Consider the following 20,334-nt stretch of genomic DNA (forward strand, 5'->3'; position numbering starts at 1 on the left):
TTACCCCTCTCCACTTATTTCTTATCTTTTTTTCGTTTTTTTTATTCTTATTTTCTTTTTTACAATGTGATTGTTTGTGGGAATTAAAGATTAAGCGGATTATTATTGAACATACATGTAAACAAAACACTGTGGGAGCTTATTTCTTCAATAAGTCAACGTCCTGCGAGAGAGCCTGGATGCAGAGAAAACAATGGTTAATTGGGATCCACAAACAATCCAAAAGCAAAATAGAAGAACTACCTGCTTGAATGATGTAGAAGATAATGAGAACCATCTGTCTGATTCCGTGTACCCTGTTTTCTCACTCGCACCGCTCGAGCTGTGAAAACCACGGATGAGATTGCCATATTGCTGGGACTCGTCGAGATAGGAACCTTCGAAAAGGTAGATAGAACGCTCAAGCTTTGTCTGAAGCATATAGAAGCATACACAATAATCAAAGAACGAAACAAGAGAGTTGTGGATGAGGCTATGTGTTGTTTGCGAGTACTTCACACTCACCAGATTCTGGTCAAGCTGTTTTTTGCGGGCAAGTGTAGCATGGAGCTCTTGTTTGATCTGAAGAAGTTGTGGAGATGTCTACAATTCAAAGAGAGTGTTTAAGGAGAAAGTGCAACAAAAAAGCTTATTATCTACTTACTTACTTTCTTCTCATTGCTCTCACTCGTTTTATCAGCGTCTGAATGATTCATGGTGAAGAAAATGATTGTCAATAAACTTTGTATTTTGCCACCGCTATTAAAGAAATAGTAAAGTGCTTAGACAAGTTGAGGGTAAGCTGTGAAATCAAACGGGAGTTGGTAATTGAGGCTTGGTGGTAAACTTATGGTCAACGCTTATGGTTGGAAAGCGCATTATTTATAACTTCGGAAAGCTTTAATGTAAGATATTAGTCTCAGGAGCATATCCTTTTGAACATAATATGTACCTTACAAACTTTATTTGTTTCACACATATCGGTTTGTTGAATATTCAGGTGTTAGTGCTGCCTTATAAAATCTGAAACGTTGGTAAGGCTAGCCGTCTAGGAGAAGGGAGTGATTAAGTTATACAAATTATTTATTTCACCATCAAGGAAGCTAAAAAGCACAGGAAATAATAATAAAAGCGATTATATATATAAACAATCATGAAGCATCATTTCTCAGTAACCACTCCACTGCTGAGTTTACATCGCCACCCGCGGCCAACAAGGCTCGGATATTCGCCTCTCGATTAATGAAGCCCATTTCATTCAATCTCTCCAGTTGAACGGCAAATCGCTCTTCAGGCGGAGGTAAGTTTGAGTTGGGGGATGAGGAGGAATTATTTTCGGTAGAATGTACTGAAGGGATGGAAGCGGTGGGATTGAAAGCCCATGGAAACAATCCAGGAACGAACGGCATTGCCAAAGGGGTAGCGTTTGGAGGAGCATTAGGATCGCGTTGCTGCTGCTGTTGCTGTTGTTGCTGCTGCTGCTGTTGTTGTTGTTGCTGTTCCATAAACATACGTGCCATTTGTAATTGTTGTAAGAGCGAGCCAAAGGGATTTGCAGACGGGTCGGTGGCTGTCGTATTGGCTGATGTTGATGTCGTGGAAGTGGTATTAGAATTTTGATTTGGGGATGATGAAGATATCGTCGAGGGGGAAGTAGCTACAGGTCTTGTGGTCTCCGAGGGAGGGGTAGGTTGAGGTTGCACAGAAGGAAACAGGCCCAAGGAGCTCTACATATTAATAAAGAGGTCGCATACAAAACAGTAAAGCTTTGCATTAGTTATCTCATTCAATGGGTACACCTGTATTTCCATAGATCTCATACCCATGGATTCATCTGAGGACTAAAGCCACCAAAAGCAGATCCCCATGGATTTGAGGCTGCCGCATTCCCAGCCGCACCAGGAGCCATACCACCCGCTGCCGGTCCCGGCGACGGGTTAGGACGTGCCCAAGGATTTGGTAATGGCTGTGTATTAATTTGTCCCTGGGGAGCTGGGGCGACGTTTAACATTTGCGCAAATCGCTGATTTAATTCCTCGGTCGACGTGTCCTCGTGCGTTTCCTCGCCTGGCTCCTGTAGACTACGGTACATGCGCTGCAAATAATTAAAGCCGCCTGGTATGGTCTCCAGATTAGAAAGGGCACGATCGTGGTTTCGCATCATTTCCCGCATCAGCTCTGGGTTACGGGCGATCTGTGCGGTCTGGCGAAGAAAGCCCGGGTCGTTGATCATGTGTCCGATCTCGGGATTACGCTCTACCATATTCCGAATTTGTGGATTAGACAGCATAATGGATCGCATAATTTCGGGGTTTGAGAGGAGTTGCTAATCAAGGAATGAAGGCGCTAAATCAAGGAATATATGGAATTCATTTAGTATCCGTGATCATAGGTACCTGCATCATGGGTGACTCCATCATTCGCGAAATAGCCTCAGTGCCCATGGAACCATCTCCACCTAATCCCAAACCGCCCAATCCCCCTAACCCGTCCATCCCTCCAATGCCTAGACCATTAAATGTAGGATTGGCTTGCCGTGCCGAGGATGGCTCTGCTGGTCGTTCCGCAGCCTGCTCCTGTGCACGATTTGCCGCCGATTTCACGAGGTGCAGTGTGTGTCCACTTTGAATTCCTGCAAGTCCAGTAGGTCAACATCCCACGAACAAAGGGGAGGATTGAAGAGATCGGGCACATACCTTCATAATCTGCTACGATATCCTCATCTTTCATGACTCTCCCAGAGTATACAAGCCGAATTTCACTGACCGCATACTTGACACGATCTGCTAGTTGCCGCTTAAGATCCTGCACGCTGCATGTGGGATCAACGCTAAAATCAAATGGCTCTCCGGAGGATGGTCGTATACGGAGAGTGATGGGCGGTAGCTGTTGATCATCCGACATCTTGACTGAGATTGCTAAGTAGCCACTGATTATCAATCGGATTGCGAAAAAGGGGTAATAAGGGAGGGTTGCTATTATATATATATTATATTATATATTTGCCCATCTGGATTAAGGTTGACGTCATTTTCATTTTATTATTCTGAGAAATGATATATCCTAAGAACGAAAGCGGAATAATGACCGAAAAACGATAGTCAAGCGCAGCAAAATGGTTATATACAACACACAGAGGATATAGAGTACATATGCTAAGGAGATAATAAAAATGCAGACGGATATATGTATATAAATGTATATATGTGTGTATATAAAAAGAGAGGGTAAAGAAAATCTCATATGCAGCACAGAAATAAAACAGAAACATGACAAGGATTGGGAGTACAGGTTTTCAGGTCCTAGATATATATATATATGCCTTTTTTTTTTACGATACAGATCCTTTTCTTTTAATCGGTATCTCGGCTCTAAGTCGTCTAAAGGCCCGTGATCCGCTGCCTGTAGGAGACACCGGGCGAAGCGCCGAGCTGGAGAGAGTAGGAGTCAGCCTTGGGGTGTCCTCTCTAGGTTCCAGCGCCAGACTCGTCTTATACAACTGCTCGTCTTTCACCTCCCCTTTCATCTCCAAGATTTTCCCTAGCCAGCTCTGCACCTCTGGAATCTCGTGGACTGGGAAGGGCACTTGAAATCGCAGCGCCTCCTGCACTACGCGCGCGGTTTTGGTACATTTGTCGAAGTTGATGAGCCGGCGTCCCTCAACCACACGGTAGGAGGGATTCCCTTCACGAATGAATGTCAGGTCAGTGAGAAAGACGCCCAGATAGGGGATACATGGCGGCAGCATTGCGCGCAGGCGGGTACGGTACTCGGCAAAATTGCGACTGTGGTCGGTCACCTTTTTTAGCTGACTGAAAATCGACATGGATTTTGCCGGGACCAGCTCCCACGTGCGGCGTAGGCGATCCACTGCGGAGCATTGGAGTGCACACACTAGGGCCATGAGCCCGCTGTAATTTCCGAGGAAGTAGAGTCGGTCTCCCACCTTGATCCAAAACTTGATGATGGCTGCGCGGCGTTTCGCCTCCGTCTCAGCCAAAATCGAAGAGGTTATCCATCCACTGACAGCAGAGCTAGTGCGGCAGATCTGACGAATGGTCTCGGATTTTTGGATCGAAGGATAAAGGAGATCACGAGGACGTAGCAGAGAATAAAGGCGAGATTCGTAGAGCGTAATTTGTCTAGCAAGCTCCAGAGCATCGTATTCAGTAAGGGGAACAAGGTCGGGGTCTGAGGTGTTGCGTAGCGTTACTAGGAGGTTGCGTGAGATTTGTGGGAGAGGAGGCTCCTGGTCGAAGCGATCCTTCGCGGGTGATGGTGTGGGTGCTTCGGAAGAACGCTGGAGACAGGATTAAGGATCATCCGTTAGAAAAATTCGTACCCTGGGTAAAATACACACTATAAACAGAATGCTCACCTTTTTTGAAATTAGGCCGCTCATCCGCTTCGCCATCGGGTGCGAGATACCCTCTCGGATCAACCCTTCTGCCCATTCGCCCAAAGCCGGTAGCGCCTCAGCATCCTCCACCTCCCAGTATTTCTCTAGCCACATTTTGACCACATTATACACTCTCAAGCGGACCGGTAGTAGCACCTTCTGCCTCCATAGCGTGGCATCCTGACCCTGCAACGCCCCCGGCACCTCAAGCTTGAAGCGCTTAATCAGCAAGGCTACCAGCTCGCACGGGCGGAGAAAATGTCGAAAAGTGAGCATAAAGGTGTGATTGAAAGTGGACTCGGGTGCAACATCGTGTTGTGTGAGGTGGGTGACTAGGGCCTCGGGACTAGCAGCGGAAACATTGCCTTTCTCTGAAAATTGGATATCAATGGATGGTGTGGCCGTCGAGCTCGGGTCCAGCGGGGTAGTAGCTTGCCCTGGAGCGTTGGCTTTTAACTTGGGGGAGTCCTCCTCGGTAGAGACCGTGGAGAGTTTCGAACTGAAATTTCGAGGGACATCAGAGGACGGCCTGCGGAAATTCAAACGCGGAGAGGCACTACCCTTGCTAGCGGTGATGTCATGAGATGGCCTTCGAGTGGTGAGATGCGTGGCTGGATATATTTTGTAAGTATGCTTTTGTAAAGATTGCGCATCGCCTGCTCTTACACCCTCGGCCAAGTGTGGGATAGTTGGACTCCCAGCGATGGCTTGCTTTGGTGAACCAAGGGAAATAAGGGGAGAAATGGCCGTTTCAGTTGTTTCTAGAAGTTGGGCATGGATAGATCGTATAGAGTCCTTTCTTGCTGATGCGGAATACAACTCGAAACCCTCATCCTCCATACACTCCGACATCTCCTCGCCGAACTCCGTCGTGTCTCCCTCCTCCCTTTTTTTCGCCAGATAGCTCAACCTCCACTTCTCAGCTGCGGCCCGCCCACGCTCCAATGCCTCTTTTGTGGCGACTCGCATATTGACCTCAAGCATAGGAGCGCTGCTGGATCTCTGTCGTTGAAAAATCTCCTCCTCCTCTTCACTCTCCTCGGGGGAGAAATGCAGTTCTGGAAGGGGCGGGCTCTTGGCGCTGCACAGACGGGAATACATGCAGTTCAAGCTGGTGACCTTACGATTGAGGAGGCTAAGCGAGCGGTCAAGCGCAGAATCGGTGCGGCGAAGTCCCTCCCCCAGGAGTTGTGGAGGCCGAAATATCTCAGACTCGCAGCCCTCTTCCTCCTTTTCTTCGTCGTATTCGAGGTTGTCTAGACAAGTTCGCGTGGCGGCCACCACCTCGCCAACCGCCTTCACCATTCTTGTACAGCTGGCCAACAGCTGCTCGCGGTCTTCCTCCACCCCCTCGTTGGTCGACTCATCTCCGCTTTTGCATGAAGCCACGAATCCGGAAATGGCACGAGTGGCCGTCACAAGATTGGTAGTGGCGGCGTAGAGCTCGTCCTGTGCTTGGACGAGCTGATGGGTATGTCCCTTGGATTCGTTGCAGGCGTACTCCACCACGATCATTAACCCTTTGATGTGATAAACCGTGTCACGCGCAAGGGCAATCAAATCCGCGGCGGTATTGGGGTGTAGAGAATCACGAGCATGGTGGACAAGCGTCGCAATCTGGGAAATAATGGCATCGTTCTAATATACAAGGATAGCGTGAGACTTGAGCCCTAAAGAGCACCCCGTGGCTTGTCTCAATGGAACTTACTTGTGCCGATAGGGACGTTTTGATGGCGTCTTTTCCCTGGATCTCCGTCAACATCGGAGGAGGTAGAGGTGAATGCAAAGTGGGGCTTTGAGGCGAGGTCCTCTCGAACGTCGGTGAAGGGATGCCGAGATGGCCTTGAGGCAAGGGAGAGGGACTGCCTATTTGGTCATTCTGCTGCTGATGGTCAAAGGGGTTCGGGCTGCCAGGCAGAGAGGCTGATACTCTCCCCTCGCTTGACGTCGCTTTATTAGCAAGGAGTTTCTCCCCGATCGAGGGAATGGCTGCGGAATTTTCTTTTGCGATGGATACGAATGATTTCACCATCTCCAACAGCTGCGAAGCCCTCATTCTGATTTCATCCCTCCCCCTATTAGTATCAGCATTCTCCATGAGGCCTCGGCACTCCACGATCAACGTCGACAACGCGTCTAACAATTTCTTTCGTTCCTGGCTAAGTGGCTGACAACCCCTCACAGCCGGGCTGGTGCTGCGTTCAGCATCGGCTGCACCAAGCAGGGCGCGAATCGTCATGACGGTTTGGCGCATCAGCGGCTGGAACTGGGAGACGGTATAGAGCTTCGACGCCGTGGTCAGTAGCGAGAGAGTATGGGCAACGTCGGCCGTGAGCTGGTCCCATGTGGGCGGGTGAGCGAAAGACTTTAGAGGGATGTCGTGTATATCGATGGGAGTAGGGGGAGGAGACTAGCAAAAAGCAAACAAGTTCCCTGCTATTTAGCGAATCCAGCCATTGCATGCCACGGAGAATGAGCACTTTTCTACCTGGCCAAGAGCGAGGAACCATGGGCTGCCAGCCCCCTGCCGGTGTTCCTCCAAGGGCTCCACGTAATTACTCGGGAACCAACCTCGCAGCCCGCAACACTCGCCGTCCCACCACCCCGAGGTGTCCTTTCCCAGGACCTTCACTACCTGGCCTCTGCGAAACGGGAGCAGCACCGACCCGCCCGGACTCGTGGGCTGCTCGGGGACATAATCATGCAGAGCCCGCACGCGTTCTGTGATCTTGATGTCGGGTGGCCGTGACTTCCGCAGCTGTTGGCGGGCACGATACAGCTCCGAGTACGGGTGCATAGGTTTTTCGGCCTCCCACGTGGGGACCTCTTCATCACCATACCTAACATAGAGCTGTGCCTTGAACATGAAACCACTATTGAAATGAAGTGAATAATTTTGCGGAAGCAAGTAGCGACGTTCCTCTTGCCCTTGTCCACAAGCTGTATCAAATGACGCGTAGAATTAGCGCAAATGAAAAAAAAAAAAAAATGGATGGAAGGTAGAGATTAGTTGGAGAGAACAGCAGGAGGAGCCAGGGGCTCTCGAGAATTCAGCATTAGGAACCTTAAACCAATGGTCTAGCCCAGCAAAACAGAACAGAGAGAAGAGTGGCGAGCGAGGAAAGGCCGAGAGCAAGGAGAAGAAGGGGGCTAAAGGAAGCCGAAACTGGCTTTAAAAATATACCAAAAAGTAGTTTGAGCCGTTTTTATTTTATGGCAATGTGCACGGATAGACAAGTTGCACAGATCGCAGCTCGCAATGCCTAGTTGATGCCTACCAGCCATTACGCGGTGTGCTTGTCAGAGTTTTTGTTTGTGCCATAAACAAACTGGAGTTCGAATCTGCATGCGGCCACTCCTATTTGCGGGTTGGTTCCCATTGTTTTCCTGTTTGTTTTCCTTTGCTTAATTGTTTTCTTTTGGAAGTACTTCCCCAGACCGAAGCAATGCTGATATCTTTTATCCCCTCTGGCTTTCGTTTCCCGGTCAGAGAGCCTAAAAAAAAGCCTCTTACACTGGAGCTTGGGTGCGGGAAAAAAAAACGAAAACTAGTAGGAACAAGAAAAGAGGAAAACTTGTTGCTGACTCGTTTCCATGGCTTAGCGTCCGGAGAAACATCAACTCATTTCCAGAAAAGGCGGTGATTATTTCGTGACTCGCTGGGGCTCTTTGGATGCGAGTCTGCACCTCGCTCCAGCTGGGTGCTTCAAGGCCGCCAGCAGGAAGCAACACGCTCTCTCTGCACCGGTTCAGGGCGTGCGCGATTCAGCACTCGGTGCCCTCGCACCTTTGTAATATCCAAGTGGGCTGTGTAGCTTTCTGGCAGGGAGCACAAGAGCGCTCGGGCGCTCGAATCGAAAGATTTGGCCGAGTCCCTTTGCCTCGGAACTGAGAGCCAAAGGGTCGAGATGGGCCGGTGCTGGATTGGCACGGGGGGCAGAGAGGTTCCCATGGTAATAAGCGCGTGTTATCGGAAGCTCGACTAAGTTTGGCTGCTCTTGCTAATCATTGCTACCGGCCGCGCTTTTGATCTCGCCGCTTTTTCCCTGCCCCGCTTGCCAAAACAAAAGAAGGTTCAAGCTAGATGCGCGCGTTCAAACATGGGATGACTGGGCGGCGACCCAATTTCCTCCCTAAATCTCGCCATTTTTTCACACATATCCGAGCGAAAATCCGGGCCCAAAAACCCTAAAATGCTCCTCGGCTCTCCATCTCCCCAACTCGGGCCGCGCATGCCTTGGGAAATTCGAGGGCATCCTCCTGTCGGCTGAAACGGGGCTGGCAGTGCTGGAAAAGGTTCGTGTCTGCACGCTCTGATCCCCTTGCGCGGGCGCTTTTGCTTGCTGCTGGACATATGCTTCCGAACTCGGGTCTTCGTTTTCCTTCTGAGGGCCCCCTACGTCCCATTTGAAATCCCATCTCCGGCGGAAGCCCGTGGACAACGGAAATAACCCAACCTAGCATAGGCAATCCGAACAACCTTCTCGTACGTACAGAGAGACATCCCGGGGGACTCGAGCAAAGCTAAAGCGTATTCACTACAACCCATCCAACCTCTCAGCGAGGCTTGTGCCGTTGGGCTGAGCACCTTGTTGCTCTGTTAAGCGGAGCTCGACCAGAGTTCCTACTTTCTCTAGATCCTCATCCGGCTCCCATGCTATGTTGCTTGGAGCCCTTCTTCTCGGATTGACTATAAGCACTGCGACGTTCTCACTAGCCAAGCCTGGTCTTATCTCTTCCGCCCCTCCTCTCTCTTCCCCTATCGCCTCCTCATCCCCTCCTCCCAGAGAAGCCCGTCAAGCGGCATATGAATAACAGAGTTAAACGCAGCCATTGCGTGTCCCCATTATTACCCTCGGGGGGGCTATCTTATCGTAAACCTGTCTATCTTTCAAATACGATTCTGACGCAGCTATTCCCGATTTCCCATCTTCTCCACCCACAATTCCGCCGTTGACGCATTTCGAGGAGAGCACGTGGAACTTCCCAGGTCCCGTCGAATCGACCCGCAGTTTACTTCCAAAAGTTGGCTATTGAAGTGAGAGATTGTTCTGCGCTTTCTGCATTAAATAACACAATATGCATTTTAACACAATATCATTTTACATTTTTACACATAAAAAAGTCGAAGGAAAAATAAAAAAAAAAAACAGATAAAAAAGTAAGAAAGAGTATTGGAAAAAAAGGTCATCGATATAAATCCCTTGGATTTTCATTCAAGAAATAGGAAAAAAAAAAAGAAAATTATATAAAGAAAAGAAGAAAATAAGAATAAAGCAAGGCAAAGAGAAATCCGATTGCAAAAACCAGTAGCGTAGACAGAAAGAGGGTGAGGAAAAAAAAAAAGCAGTCAACGGCCGCTCCATCCCTTGGACTCTTCTTCCAACCGGCTCAAGCGCCGTACCACTATTTCATACGTGAGAATGGTGAGTGCACTGGCCGGCACGGTGCGCACCAGATTCGTCCCCAAGCCCTTGTAAAATGCCAGACCTCCCTCCTCCGCCAGGATCACTTGCACCCCGTGGATGATGCCCCGGTATTTGGGCGGCACTTGGGTCTGATTTTGGAGCCGAGTGCGAAGCACCTCGTGGGGATACGTGGCAATGCTGGCGGCCATTTTCGAGAGGGATGAGGCAGTCAGAATGTGAAAGGTGCTTGGGCCCTCCTCCTCCGTCGTCATCCATTGTTTCAAGCGTTCGTAGAGGGGAAACTGAATGACCACATGGCTGACCCCCAAGAGAGAAGGCCCAAGGCCCTTGTAGAATCCACGGATGCCTTCGTGGCGGAAGATGGTGGCAAAAGCGTGGATCGTGCTCCGGTATTGATAGGCTGTGCGCTCATTCTGGGTCTATCCAAAAAGAAACAAAAACACACCAGAGAAGTGAGTGTCAAGAGTACGCCAAAGGAGATACTGAATATGAAAACAGAGCACACAAAATGAGGGGTCAACGGCCCATAAATGGCCACCAGCACGCACCATAAGCCGTGTCCGAATTACCCAGAGTGGGCTCGTGAGGGTGGTACTTGTGGCCCCCGCAATCATGGCCGCAAGGATGTGGATGAACGTGCCGCGCTCCGCATCGGAAGAGAGCTGGCTCTTGCACAAGTCGTACGCGGTGAAATACACGGACCAGGTGGGGAGATACCCAAGCATGGTCGGCCCCAGGCCGCGATAGAGGCCGCGGATGCCTTCCTCTTGCCAGATTCTCGTGAGAGTGCCTAGAGGAGGAAGAGAGAGAGCAGGGAGGCATTAGACGCCAATGGGAGGGGTGAAAGAGGCAAGTTTAGGGTCATGCGCCTTACTCGCTGTGCCTCTGTAGTGCTTCGCCCCCGGCATAGGCACACCTTGATTCTGCAGCCGCGTTTTAACGACATCCAGCGGGCATGTGACAATACACGAAATGAACCCTGCGCAGCCACCGGCGATGGTATGTTTGAGGTTGTCGTTTCGTTCACTACAAGAAGCATTCAGCCCATCAGTGGAAAGAAGGCAAAAAGCTAAGCGGTGCGCAGCCGGCCGGAAATCGGGGCGATCTGCGCGCACTGGCCACTTACCTGAAAGCAATGTACCACTCGCGCAAGACCATCGCTGGATGTGAAAGTAGAGGGGAGCGAGGGGAGTGATTGCGATCGAATACTTAAAAAAAGAATGAGGTGGCAATGGATCCTCTACCAAGAGTGGTGTTGAATTGGAATGGCGTCTCTCAATTGGAAACAAATATTGATGTGCGATCGCCGGCTCCCCTCGCACGGGCGATCGTGTTGAAGATGGAAATAGGGAGTCAAAGGCGTCGCTGTTCACGTTGGTAAAAATTAAATCCAAGAATCCAACCGGCCACGGAAGATGCTAATTTAGGAGAGGAGGGGGAGGGGAGGGTGAGGACAGGGAGAGGGAAGGGATCACAATGGATGGAAGATATTTCGTTTGCTCTCTGCTTTGGTAAAGAGATGTGTTGATGAGCAGGGGAATATGATAATGTGTATAAATAAGAGGTAGAGTTGATCTTGAAAGGGAAAGTTAACGCGAAAAAAAATTTTCTATAAGATCTCGGGGCGCAGATGATCAATCTAGCCTGGAACTTCCCTATTTTTCGGGTAGAGTGGCAGAGGGATAACCGTCTCGTCTCATAGAATAAAAATATCCACGGCTCCGAAAGAGCCTGTCAAAAGATGAGCGCCCTTTGCTCCTTTCTTATCTAGGCTAGCATGGCATCGAGAATATGGACTCCAAAAGAGGAACAAGGAAGCCATCTCCCCTCTATCCTTTGCCACTATTAACACGAACCACCAAGTTTATAACAAAATATATAGGCCGGATAAAAAAAAAAGGATCACCACGACACACTAAAAAAGAAAAGCGAATTGAGGAGAATAATAAAGGGTAATAGAATCAGACTACAGTATATATTATTAAAAAGAAAATAGAAAAAAAAAATCTCCAAAGGAATAAAGGAAAATACATATATAAAGTAAGAAAAGGGAAGGGGGGAAAAAAGGTGGCCTCTGTTATTTTTTTTTTGGTTTGTAAAAAAACTATATAACACTCTAAAGATTTGAAATAACCCAAGGTCGAAACAAGAACTTAGATGGATTGCTGGTCCTCCTTGTCGCCGTCACTAGCCACCACCGATCCAGCAGCGGTCTCCTCATCCAGGGGCCCGAGTACGTGGCCGCTCTCGGCAAGCAGTTTCTCCACCTTGGCAATCAAGTGCTTACCATAGGTGAACTTTTTAAGCGAAGGCAGATGAGGCCGAATATGGGTGACCAGCATGTCGCGCTGCTCCACCGTGGCAATGTCGAGCATCTTTTGCACCACATAGTTGGCATACTGATCCTTCATCATGGACACCAGGGGGATGATTCTAGAGCAAACGAAAGGTGAGCAAATGGTCACGGGAAGTGCGAATGAGGGCAGGCAGCCTTACCCATCCTCCTTTGTTTCCGTCACATCCGCAAAGAGCGCGTGGCGTTCCTCGGGCGAGCAGTTCGCGATACACTTCTCAACCACATTGCTCGCGAACTTATGCTTGCTCAGTGGCAGGATTTGACTCATGATCTTACCGATCATCATCTGCTTGTCCACTGGCTTGCCACGCTCCAGCACGTGCTGGACCACATAGTTACCATACTGATCGGTAAGCAGGGTTTGGGTATAGCGATGCAGCTCTTCAAGCAACGGTCTCTGGATCATAGATTCAAATGGAAGAAAACCATGCGAAAAGATGAGTCGTGCAGAATGATGACTACCACCAGGAAAGATTAGCTTACCGTCTGCTCCTCTCGGCAGTGCTCGAACACCCGCTGGATCACGCGGCATCCATAGGGATGCGTCGCAAGGTGATACACTTGACCATGAAAAGCCCCAACGATAAACTGCACATGCTCGGCCGGCACACGCTCGATAGCCTTCTGGATAACATGGTTCCCGTTCTGGTCCTTGATACACCGCAGGACGTGTCCGTCGAGTTCACGTACAAGTGCAGCCTGCTGTTGGTCCAGGACATGCTCAAGAGCCTTCTGCACGACCCGGCATCCGTACATTTGCAGCGCTAGTGACAGCACATGACCCTCCATTTGCCGAGCAAGGATGCTCTTTTGGCGCTGACTACCGTGCTCGAAAAACTTTTGAATTACATAATTACCAAACACATCTGTCATGAGCTGTAGTGCGTTCGGGAGAATCTCGTCGAAAACAAGCTGCTTCTCTTCCGAGTTTGCCGTCTCGAGCTTCTGCTGGATGAAGCGGGAGCCATGCTGATCACCACTAAACTCAACCACGCACCCGAGGATATCCTAGAGGTTAAGGGAAATTCGGATAGGGTCAATCATACGGGATTTGCTTTCTCTCTCGGCTTGTTTTGTTCAGCCTGAAAAATATTTACCCTGAGCTCGTACTTCTTATTCTTGCTATTTCTAAATTCCTCCAACAATGGGCTGCGCATTCCATGGCCAGAATCGGCGACCAGGTCGTGTGGCAGACGGCGTCCAGCAGCGGCAGCCGCTACGGCCGCTGCTGCAGCGGGTAAATCCAGTGTCGACAGACCACTGAAATAATCCTGGGGAGGCTGCTGAAGTCCTGGAACATGGGGTGCGTTGGAAATAGCATTGAGGCCTGGGTGGGGAGAGAGCATTTGTTCGCGAAGCAGAAGCTGCTGGCGTGCAAGAATTTGCTGCTGTTGTTGCAGCAAAAGTTGCTGGGTTTGAAGGCGAAGCTTTTTCTCAGCAAGGGCAGCCCGGCTGGCCATAAGGGAACTAGCAGCGCCGAGCGGGTAGACTTTACCGGCTGCTGCGGCCGCAGCAGCAGCCGAATTTTGCTCTAATAGGAGGCGCTGCTGTTCCGCAACAGCGGCAGCCATTGTGCGATAAGCATCTGTGCCCATCATGGGGAGTCCACCCGGGCTGAGTGCATACCGACTGCCACCGGGAGTAGTGGGGGGTAGATTTGGATAAGGGGTTGGAACGGTGCCTCCAGGAGTAACTAACCCTGCCCTAGTCCCCTCATCCCATATACCTAGGCCATCTGAAGATGCGTTGAAAAAAGAAAGACTTGATTAGTTCCCCAATATTCACGGAAAAGCATTTCAGCGCAAAGAAATAGGTACCAAACTGTCCACCGGCGGTAGTGGCAGAGCCCATACCTCCTCGAGTGTCGTTTAGCAACGCAGATTGCATGGTCTGAATTTTCAGGGCCTGTTGCTGCATTTGCTGCGACTGCTGGTGCTGGATCAATCTGGCGCGGTGCAAGGCCTCAAGTTCATCGCGCTCATTCATGCTGAGTCCTGTAATGCCCATCCCCCGCATTCCTGCAATCAGCTCATCCTGCGAGAGAGGTAGCCCCCCGGCAATATCGTTTGCCAGATCAATGGGGCTCCGCCCGTTGGTTTGCACAGGAGGGGTCGAATTGGCCCTCGGAGGCTGAGACATGGATGCGAGGCGTGGATTCGCAAACGTGGGGGAGCGGTCGCTAGATAGAGAGCTAGCGGCCAACGAATCCCGCTCGCTAGCCTCGAGAGCGCCACTAAGCATCGACCGAATATGTGCATCTTCATCGGATGGGTTTGTCACGACCGAGGCGCGATGACGATGCTGCTGCTGTTGTGCTAGTTGACCCTGCTGCTGCGCTTGACCCTGCTGCTGTTGCTGTTGCCCCTGTTGTTGCAGCTGCATTTGCTGCGCGAAAAGCGGAGAGGGTGTGCGTGGGAAATCTTCCTGGATCAAATCCACCAAATTTCGCCTCCGATTCAGAGTGGACTCGGACGACTGCTTCCAACCTCCGGCCGGCTGAGAGGGAGTAGCCCCTGGAATCGAAGTCGATGTCTGGCTGAAAGCGTTCTCAAACGTGTTAACCTCCTCCAGCCCATCGCCCGACCCCGTATACACAGCTGAAGCGGTCTTCGGCATATGTTCCAGAGTGCGCAATTTATCGACGGTAAGCCGGGAGCGTCCCCCGGCGCTTGCCGGATCGTGCAATGAGTTGACACGGTGCACAGACACTCCTCCGAGGCCACCACTTGCATTTCCAACTCCCCACAGAGGTTGCCAGGCGGGAGATAGCGCGTCCATCCCCTGCAATTGCTTCGGCGGGAGACCTGATGTGCTGCTAGGCAATTCCTCGGAAACGGAGGGGGTGTGAGCGCTATGCCAAGATGCGTCCATGCCAGAGGAAAGGTCTGGAGTATCGAAGGGCGGTTGCGAGTTGGGAGGAGCGCTGCCGGGACGATGGATACTTCTTACGGCGCCGGTAAAAGGGTCGTAGTCGAATTCGCTTTTTCCGCGAAGGAGTGCTGCAAGCTTCAGTGGATCAAACCAGAAAAAAAGAAATAAGCATTCTTCCACAAGTGGAATCGGTAAATATCCGTCTTCGCTGATCACTTACTTTCCCTTGGGGCTGTTTCGTCGAGGCTTTGGGCTGGTAGATATCGGCACGAGGCTTCACGGCAAATTCGTCTGGGGAACGCTGCATTATCGAGAATACAATGAGAAGGAGGGGGTAAAAGAAGAAAATAAAAAGTGGTATGTAATAATATATATAAATCCGTTCCTTATGGTATATATAATATAGGGGGAGCTATGCACACTGAACTGAGGAGGAATAAAGAGGGAGAAAAGAAAAGAGAACAATAAAAAAGACTATCTTCTCTCTGTACAAATATACACCCGGTTGATTGCTCGAACTTTTTTATAATGAGTAAATACAAAGCTACAAAATATTTAAATTTTGGCTTTCAAAACACCACCATTAGTAATTTTGAGAGCACGTATAAAAATAGAGATATATATGATATATATATATATATAAAATGGTACTCTGCCCTTTTCCTCGAAAAAAAGAGAAACGCGTGGGATGACGAAGAGATTAATGGAGGGGGTGCGCGGCCGGATGGACTAGAGATGGAGAAGTTTTACATAAAAAACAATCCACCATTGAACAATAAAAGTCAATCACGCAAGATGGATTTTCCTCCTCTCTCTATTTGTAAATTAAAGATGATGAAAACACCCTGATGAAGGAAAAGTGAGGAAGCCGAGAAAATGAGTGTAATGCTCACCGCAATAGTAGGAGAGGGGGAAGGAAGGAGGGGAGGAAGGAAAAGAGCGAGAGAAGAAGAGCCCAGGAGAAGAAAGCAGAAGAAAAAAATCTCGAGCGTGAGCTTACGGGCTAATAAACAACGACCAGGATTGTGAACTGAATCCGAGTTGAGCAAAACGGCCTCGAAAAGGCAGCTGGCCGCATGCACCGCATTTACTTAGACACAAAATTCTTTTTTGCGCTTTGTGCTCTATTTTCCCGAAATTTATTCGCTCACCCGTTCCCACTACACAAGGCCGACGGGGGAAAGGGGAGCCGGGCAAACGCGGCAGCCCCCTGTTGCTTCTGCAGCCCTTGGCCGTGCATCCTAACGAGTCGCCCCTTTCCCCCGTAGCACTGCGGCTCCACCCTGCCCCTCTATTCCCAACTCACTGGAAACGTCAGTGCGTTTAAGAAAATTCCCCCCATCGGTGTTACAAAGCACATGGAATCTTTTTTTCACGCTCACTCAACCATTAGGTTAAGAACACATGGAAACTCTAACAATATACTGTGGAAATGGGGAGAGAAGCTTCTTGAACCATTTACATGAATAACATAAATTGTAATAGTTTAAGCATGGTTAACTGCCGACGAGAACAACTACTTCGTCGCCCGTCTCCACGTCATAAAATTGCAATTGGCGCAATTCGTCGTCTAATTCTAGTACGAATTGGCCTTCTCGATCCGCCTGCAAGTTCATTTGTCGATTTTTCAGATGTTGAATACAGTAAAGCTTGCCCTGGCGTGCAAGCGGCACACCCAGGAGGCGCGGTATGATTTGGAGTCTAAGGTTACGCACCGTCAGCGTGGAAAGAAGCTTTCGATCAACCGCCTTAATTGGAGGGCCCTTCAGAGTCTCACGACTTGATATTGTTATCTCCACCAGCCGGTTTTTTAGCGTAGTGCTCGCCGCCTTTTTAGCCAACTCGTCGACCACTGGGACGCCATAGGCTATTTGATTATGAAGCCGAAAAAAAAGTCCCAAGTTATTCTTTAGTAAACCGCAAGGATAGGAGCCCTCTTCAACGGCCTGATGAGAATAGATTTATACCTTTACACAGCTCCGCATATCGCCACACTAGACTTTCGGGCTTAACATTGGTACTGCTGGCACGCTCAACAACCCACTTGAGAAAGTACCGCTCCATGTCTTCCCGAGCTTGAGGAGTCAAACTGCTCCCATTCACGATCTCGAGGTTCGGGACGCGGCCCACTAACTGCACGTCCAGCATTTCGGCGCCAATCCCCTTGTACACGGGAAGCTTACGGGCACGCAAATCCCGCACCTGGAGCCATTGTCCCACAGCATCGATATCGGACCAGTTTGTCAAGGGGAGTTCGCTGATGTTGAGGTATCTGAGACGAGGAAAAAACACCTCCCCTTGCTCGCTGTGAAACTCGAGCTTATTTATAGGATTTGAATTTAGAGAAAGTTGCTCCAGACTGGGGAGCATAGATAAACGAAGTATTTCTCCAGAAGACTCGATGGCATTGTGTTCTAAATTAAGAAGTTTTAACCGCGAAAACCCTGTCACTTTTGGTGTGGCAGAGTCAGAGGAGAGATGATGGATTTGGTTGAATCCCAAGTGTAATGCTTCGAGAGCTGGAAGATGGGGTTCCAAGAGCTCCATCTGCGCCCATGATGTATACGTCTTATTAAGGGATAATGTTGTGAGTTTCGAGAATGCATTATGAAAGTTGGGCGGGGAAGACAAGGATTGAAGATGGTTAGAGCTGAAAGCAAAATGATCATAAATATTGGGGGGAGAGGTTAAGTAGCAACGAGATGAGAATAGTTAGCATGGAAACTATGTTCAGCCCAAGTTGATCGACCAACTTACTCTAATCTTAAAACCACTAGATTTAATAACTGTTTTGTAATGTTTGCGACCTCCTCCCAGTTCGAAAGTAGATTCCATGACAGGTCTAACTCAGTTATGTTCGGACAAGTTTCCAGAATCTCCCCAGGGTCGCCTGCAGTACTAACACGCATAAAATCGAGGCCCACTAACCGCAATCGATCGAGTTGGCTGTAAAGAAGATGTCAGAGCAGTTGTGTTAAATAATAACCTATTTAAAGAACATTGATATGTGGGCATCTCGATCATACCTCATTTGGCGTCTAACACGATCGAATCCTACCGTTTCAATTGCATTCTCTCCGAATTTTCCTATCAATTTCACATCCACTTCCTGTGTGCTAGCTGAATCAGACACGTCAGAGTCCTGATATTTCTCGCGGAGTGCCTCGAGAAAAGGGCGACCGACTTGGATCTTTGGAGATGGCCGAATAAAAGATCCCCCTTTTGGATGTCTTGTAAATGTGAAAAATGATTAACATGATAATGCTCAATTCTCAGCAAAGAAGCAAAACGGTGGGAGTGTAACCTTACCTGCACGTAAAGTACCGTACTCCTTCCAGCGATCCGTCATGTTTCCCTCTTGAGGGATCATCCCATTCAACTCCAAGCCAGTCGCCGGAATGGGAGCCAACAGGGCCAATATAGCGCACAGTGGCCAAATACGTATCCAACTGGATGCGTGCGCCAACGGATAGGTTTTGAGGAGACATCACTATCCACCTATTGGTAATTCATTAACGTCCCTTGAATGGAATAAAGAAAATCAAAATTTCATAAGCCGCAGTCTGACTATTAAGGTTAACTGAACTGTGCATTTGACCAACTCAAAATGAAAGATTATATTAGGGGTAAGTAGGATATAAACATTAACTAAGGTAAAGAAAAAATAAATGGAAACAACACATTTACATAAGACAAAACACGCAAACACATATAAAATACTATGGATGATGCAAGCTCCTCCATCACACATACACGCGAGTGCTGGTAATAATAATACTACTTTAATGAGAGTAACTAATCCATTCGTTGCGTACTTGATTCTACTTAATTCTAAAGCCTCAACATTCTTGCATCGCGTTATTGTTTTCCTTTTCTTGCTCTACGGTTGGGGTGGGAGATGAGGGCGGTGGTGAAAAATCCAGCTCTTCACCTAAAATATCCTTGAGCACACCATGGAAATCCGAAGAGTCCATGGAGCCAAGTGAGCTTGGGCTACTTAGGCGATTCATGCGGGTCTTGAGAGATCGAAATGAAGAGTCGGGGGAATAGGCGAACCCATGCGTCACCACCACGCTTGATACGTTGTGGCGTTTCTCTACAATCTGAGGAAGTTGTGGATAGGTGGAAGAGATCGTCAGGCTTTTGACCTCCATTGGCCTATTGCAACGCGACTGTGGGGCATCCTGCTTTTCTTTCGGCTGAAGGAGTGGGAAGGTGTGCCGCGAGGGAAGAGGCGGGGGGAGGGCATCCTCTGGGATAGATACCGAGGGATGCTTTTCTTTTTTGCTCGGCATTGGCGGAGGAACAGTTACGAGGTCATCGGGAGGAACATAGACGAAGGAGAAGTGATTTGTCGGGGTGTCGGCCCAGGGATACAGAGTCTCGGTAGGCTCCAACTGTGGCGAAGGTGGAGGCGGTGTGAAACCTGTGAATTGTTGTTCGTCTTCAACTGCCACTCCTATTGTTGAGGAAGCACTTTCTCGAGTGGCAGCCCCCTCGTTCTCAGGCTTTAGTGTCGATTTAGCCGATATCTTCCTTAATTTCTTGAACCTTCTGTGAAGAAACAGTCCCAAGATCAATCCGACTGTCACTAGCGAACCCACCATGATACCTGCTGTTCTCGCTGCAGTATTAGTGTGATCTAGGTTCTGTCCCGTTACGGTTTGATCAACTCCTTCAGGGATAAGGTTATGGCTAGAGAGATGCGAGGAAGCTCCTATTGCATCTTGAGATGGTTTGTTAACGGATTCTCCAATAGGATCGACAGCAATGGAGGGTTGAGAAGGAAGGTAGGTGGGAGTGAATGCCCCAGGGATCGCACCAACTTGTGTCTGATCCGACGCGGGCAAGTTGGGGGCCGGCGAGAGAATTCCAGGGAAAGACGCGGGGTGGATGTTTAGAGACGGTTTTTCTAATTGTTTTGGAACGCCTCCTTTCGGCACGGGGTTATCATGGTGTTCTATTTCTTGCAGCCTTTCTTTATTCGCAGAGTGCCCAGTCATAGTAGTTCCACGATGACCACGCCCTCCTTTGCCGTTTATATTCGCGTGAAATTTTACGCTCAGCTTGTCATTAACTTGTATGCCTGTACTGACGCGTTTCGCATTTCGTTTGGGAGAGTGGCGGTGGAATTTTCTGGCCTTGTGTCTATGCCGTAGGTGCATTGTAGATGTATTGCTGTTCAAGAAAAAAGTATCGAGGGTAGGAAAGGGATATATGGATATGGAGCGATAAATGTGTTAAGGACAAGAATGAAAACGCGTAATATTTTGTGTATTATAGGCAATAAACAATGGACG

At 49.1% G+C, this 20,334-nt stretch overlaps 9 protein-coding genes across 9 annotated transcripts; all 9 read right to left on the reverse strand.

Moving 5' to 3' along the window:
* Positions 1 to 139: 139 nt before the first annotated feature.
* VTP21DRAFT_3840 (uncharacterized protein) lies at positions 140 to 695 on the reverse strand (the record flags this gene model as incomplete). The annotated part of the gene is made up of 4 exons (XM_069394185.1): positions 140 to 175; positions 244 to 411; positions 505 to 582; positions 648 to 695. 4 exons carry the CDS (start codon positions 693 to 695, stop codon positions 140 to 142), a joined length of 330 nt encoding a protein of 109 aa, XP_069248719.1.
* Positions 696 to 1,130: 435 nt separating this feature from the next.
* VTP21DRAFT_3841 (uncharacterized protein) lies at positions 1,131 to 2,883 on the reverse strand (the record flags this gene model as incomplete). The annotated part of the gene is made up of 4 exons (XM_069394186.1): positions 1,131 to 1,706; positions 1,802 to 2,305; positions 2,376 to 2,611; positions 2,676 to 2,883. 4 exons carry the CDS (start codon positions 2,881 to 2,883, stop codon positions 1,131 to 1,133), a joined length of 1,524 nt encoding a protein of 507 aa, XP_069248720.1.
* A 427-nt stretch (positions 2,884 to 3,310) lies between these two features.
* On the reverse strand, positions 3,311 to 7,244 carry VTP21DRAFT_3842 (uncharacterized protein; the record flags this gene model as incomplete). Its single annotated transcript, XM_069394187.1, has 4 exons — positions 3,311 to 4,279; positions 4,358 to 6,016; positions 6,087 to 6,788; positions 6,867 to 7,244. The coding sequence occupies 4 exons, from the start codon at positions 7,242 to 7,244 to the stop codon at positions 3,311 to 3,313; spliced, it is 3,708 nt and encodes a 1,235-aa protein (XP_069248721.1).
* An 840-nt stretch (positions 7,245 to 8,084) lies between these two features.
* Positions 8,085 to 8,330, reverse strand: VTP21DRAFT_3843 (uncharacterized protein; the record flags this gene model as incomplete). Its single annotated transcript, XM_069394188.1, has 1 exon — positions 8,085 to 8,330. The coding sequence occupies one exon, from the start codon at positions 8,328 to 8,330 to the stop codon at positions 8,085 to 8,087; it is 246 nt and encodes an 81-aa protein (XP_069248722.1).
* Positions 8,331 to 8,529: 199 nt separating this feature from the next.
* Positions 8,530 to 8,927, reverse strand: VTP21DRAFT_3844 (uncharacterized protein; the record flags this gene model as incomplete). The annotated part of the gene is made up of 2 exons (XM_069394189.1): positions 8,530 to 8,774; positions 8,831 to 8,927. 2 exons carry the CDS (start codon positions 8,925 to 8,927, stop codon positions 8,530 to 8,532), a joined length of 342 nt encoding a protein of 113 aa, XP_069248723.1.
* An 801-nt stretch (positions 8,928 to 9,728) lies between these two features.
* VTP21DRAFT_3845 (uncharacterized protein) lies at positions 9,729 to 10,965 on the reverse strand (the record flags this gene model as incomplete). The annotated part of the gene is made up of 4 exons (XM_069394190.1): positions 9,729 to 10,226; positions 10,356 to 10,597; positions 10,682 to 10,833; positions 10,934 to 10,965. 4 exons carry the CDS (start codon positions 10,963 to 10,965, stop codon positions 9,729 to 9,731), a joined length of 924 nt encoding a protein of 307 aa, XP_069248724.1.
* Positions 10,966 to 11,960: 995 nt separating this feature from the next.
* VTP21DRAFT_3846 (uncharacterized protein) lies at positions 11,961 to 15,341 on the reverse strand (the record flags this gene model as incomplete). The annotated part of the gene is made up of 6 exons (XM_069394191.1): positions 11,961 to 12,240; positions 12,304 to 12,560; positions 12,647 to 13,171; positions 13,261 to 13,898; positions 13,981 to 15,169; positions 15,255 to 15,341. The coding sequence occupies 6 exons, from the start codon at positions 15,339 to 15,341 to the stop codon at positions 11,961 to 11,963; spliced, it is 2,976 nt and encodes a 991-aa protein (XP_069248725.1).
* Positions 15,342 to 16,530: 1,189 nt separating this feature from the next.
* VTP21DRAFT_3847 (uncharacterized protein) lies at positions 16,531 to 18,522 on the reverse strand (the record flags this gene model as incomplete). The annotated part of the gene is made up of 5 exons (XM_069394192.1): positions 16,531 to 16,901; positions 17,002 to 17,684; positions 17,792 to 17,980; positions 18,061 to 18,264; positions 18,344 to 18,522. 5 exons carry the CDS (start codon positions 18,520 to 18,522, stop codon positions 16,531 to 16,533), a joined length of 1,626 nt encoding a protein of 541 aa, XP_069248726.1.
* Positions 18,523 to 18,873: 351 nt separating this feature from the next.
* Positions 18,874 to 20,199, reverse strand: VTP21DRAFT_3848 (uncharacterized protein; the record flags this gene model as incomplete). Its single annotated transcript, XM_069394193.1, has 1 exon — positions 18,874 to 20,199. The coding sequence occupies one exon, from the start codon at positions 20,197 to 20,199 to the stop codon at positions 18,874 to 18,876; it is 1,326 nt and encodes a 441-aa protein (XP_069248727.1).
* Positions 20,200 to 20,334: the final 135 nt, after the last annotated feature.

This window comes from Calcarisporiella thermophila (genome assembly GCF_041956535.1).
Source record: "Calcarisporiella thermophila strain CBS 279.70 unplaced genomic scaffold VTP21scaffold_19, whole genome shotgun sequence".
Classification (NCBI taxonomy): domain Eukaryota; kingdom Fungi; phylum Calcarisporiellomycota; class Calcarisporiellomycetes; order Calcarisporiellales; family Calcarisporiellaceae; genus Calcarisporiella; species Calcarisporiella thermophila.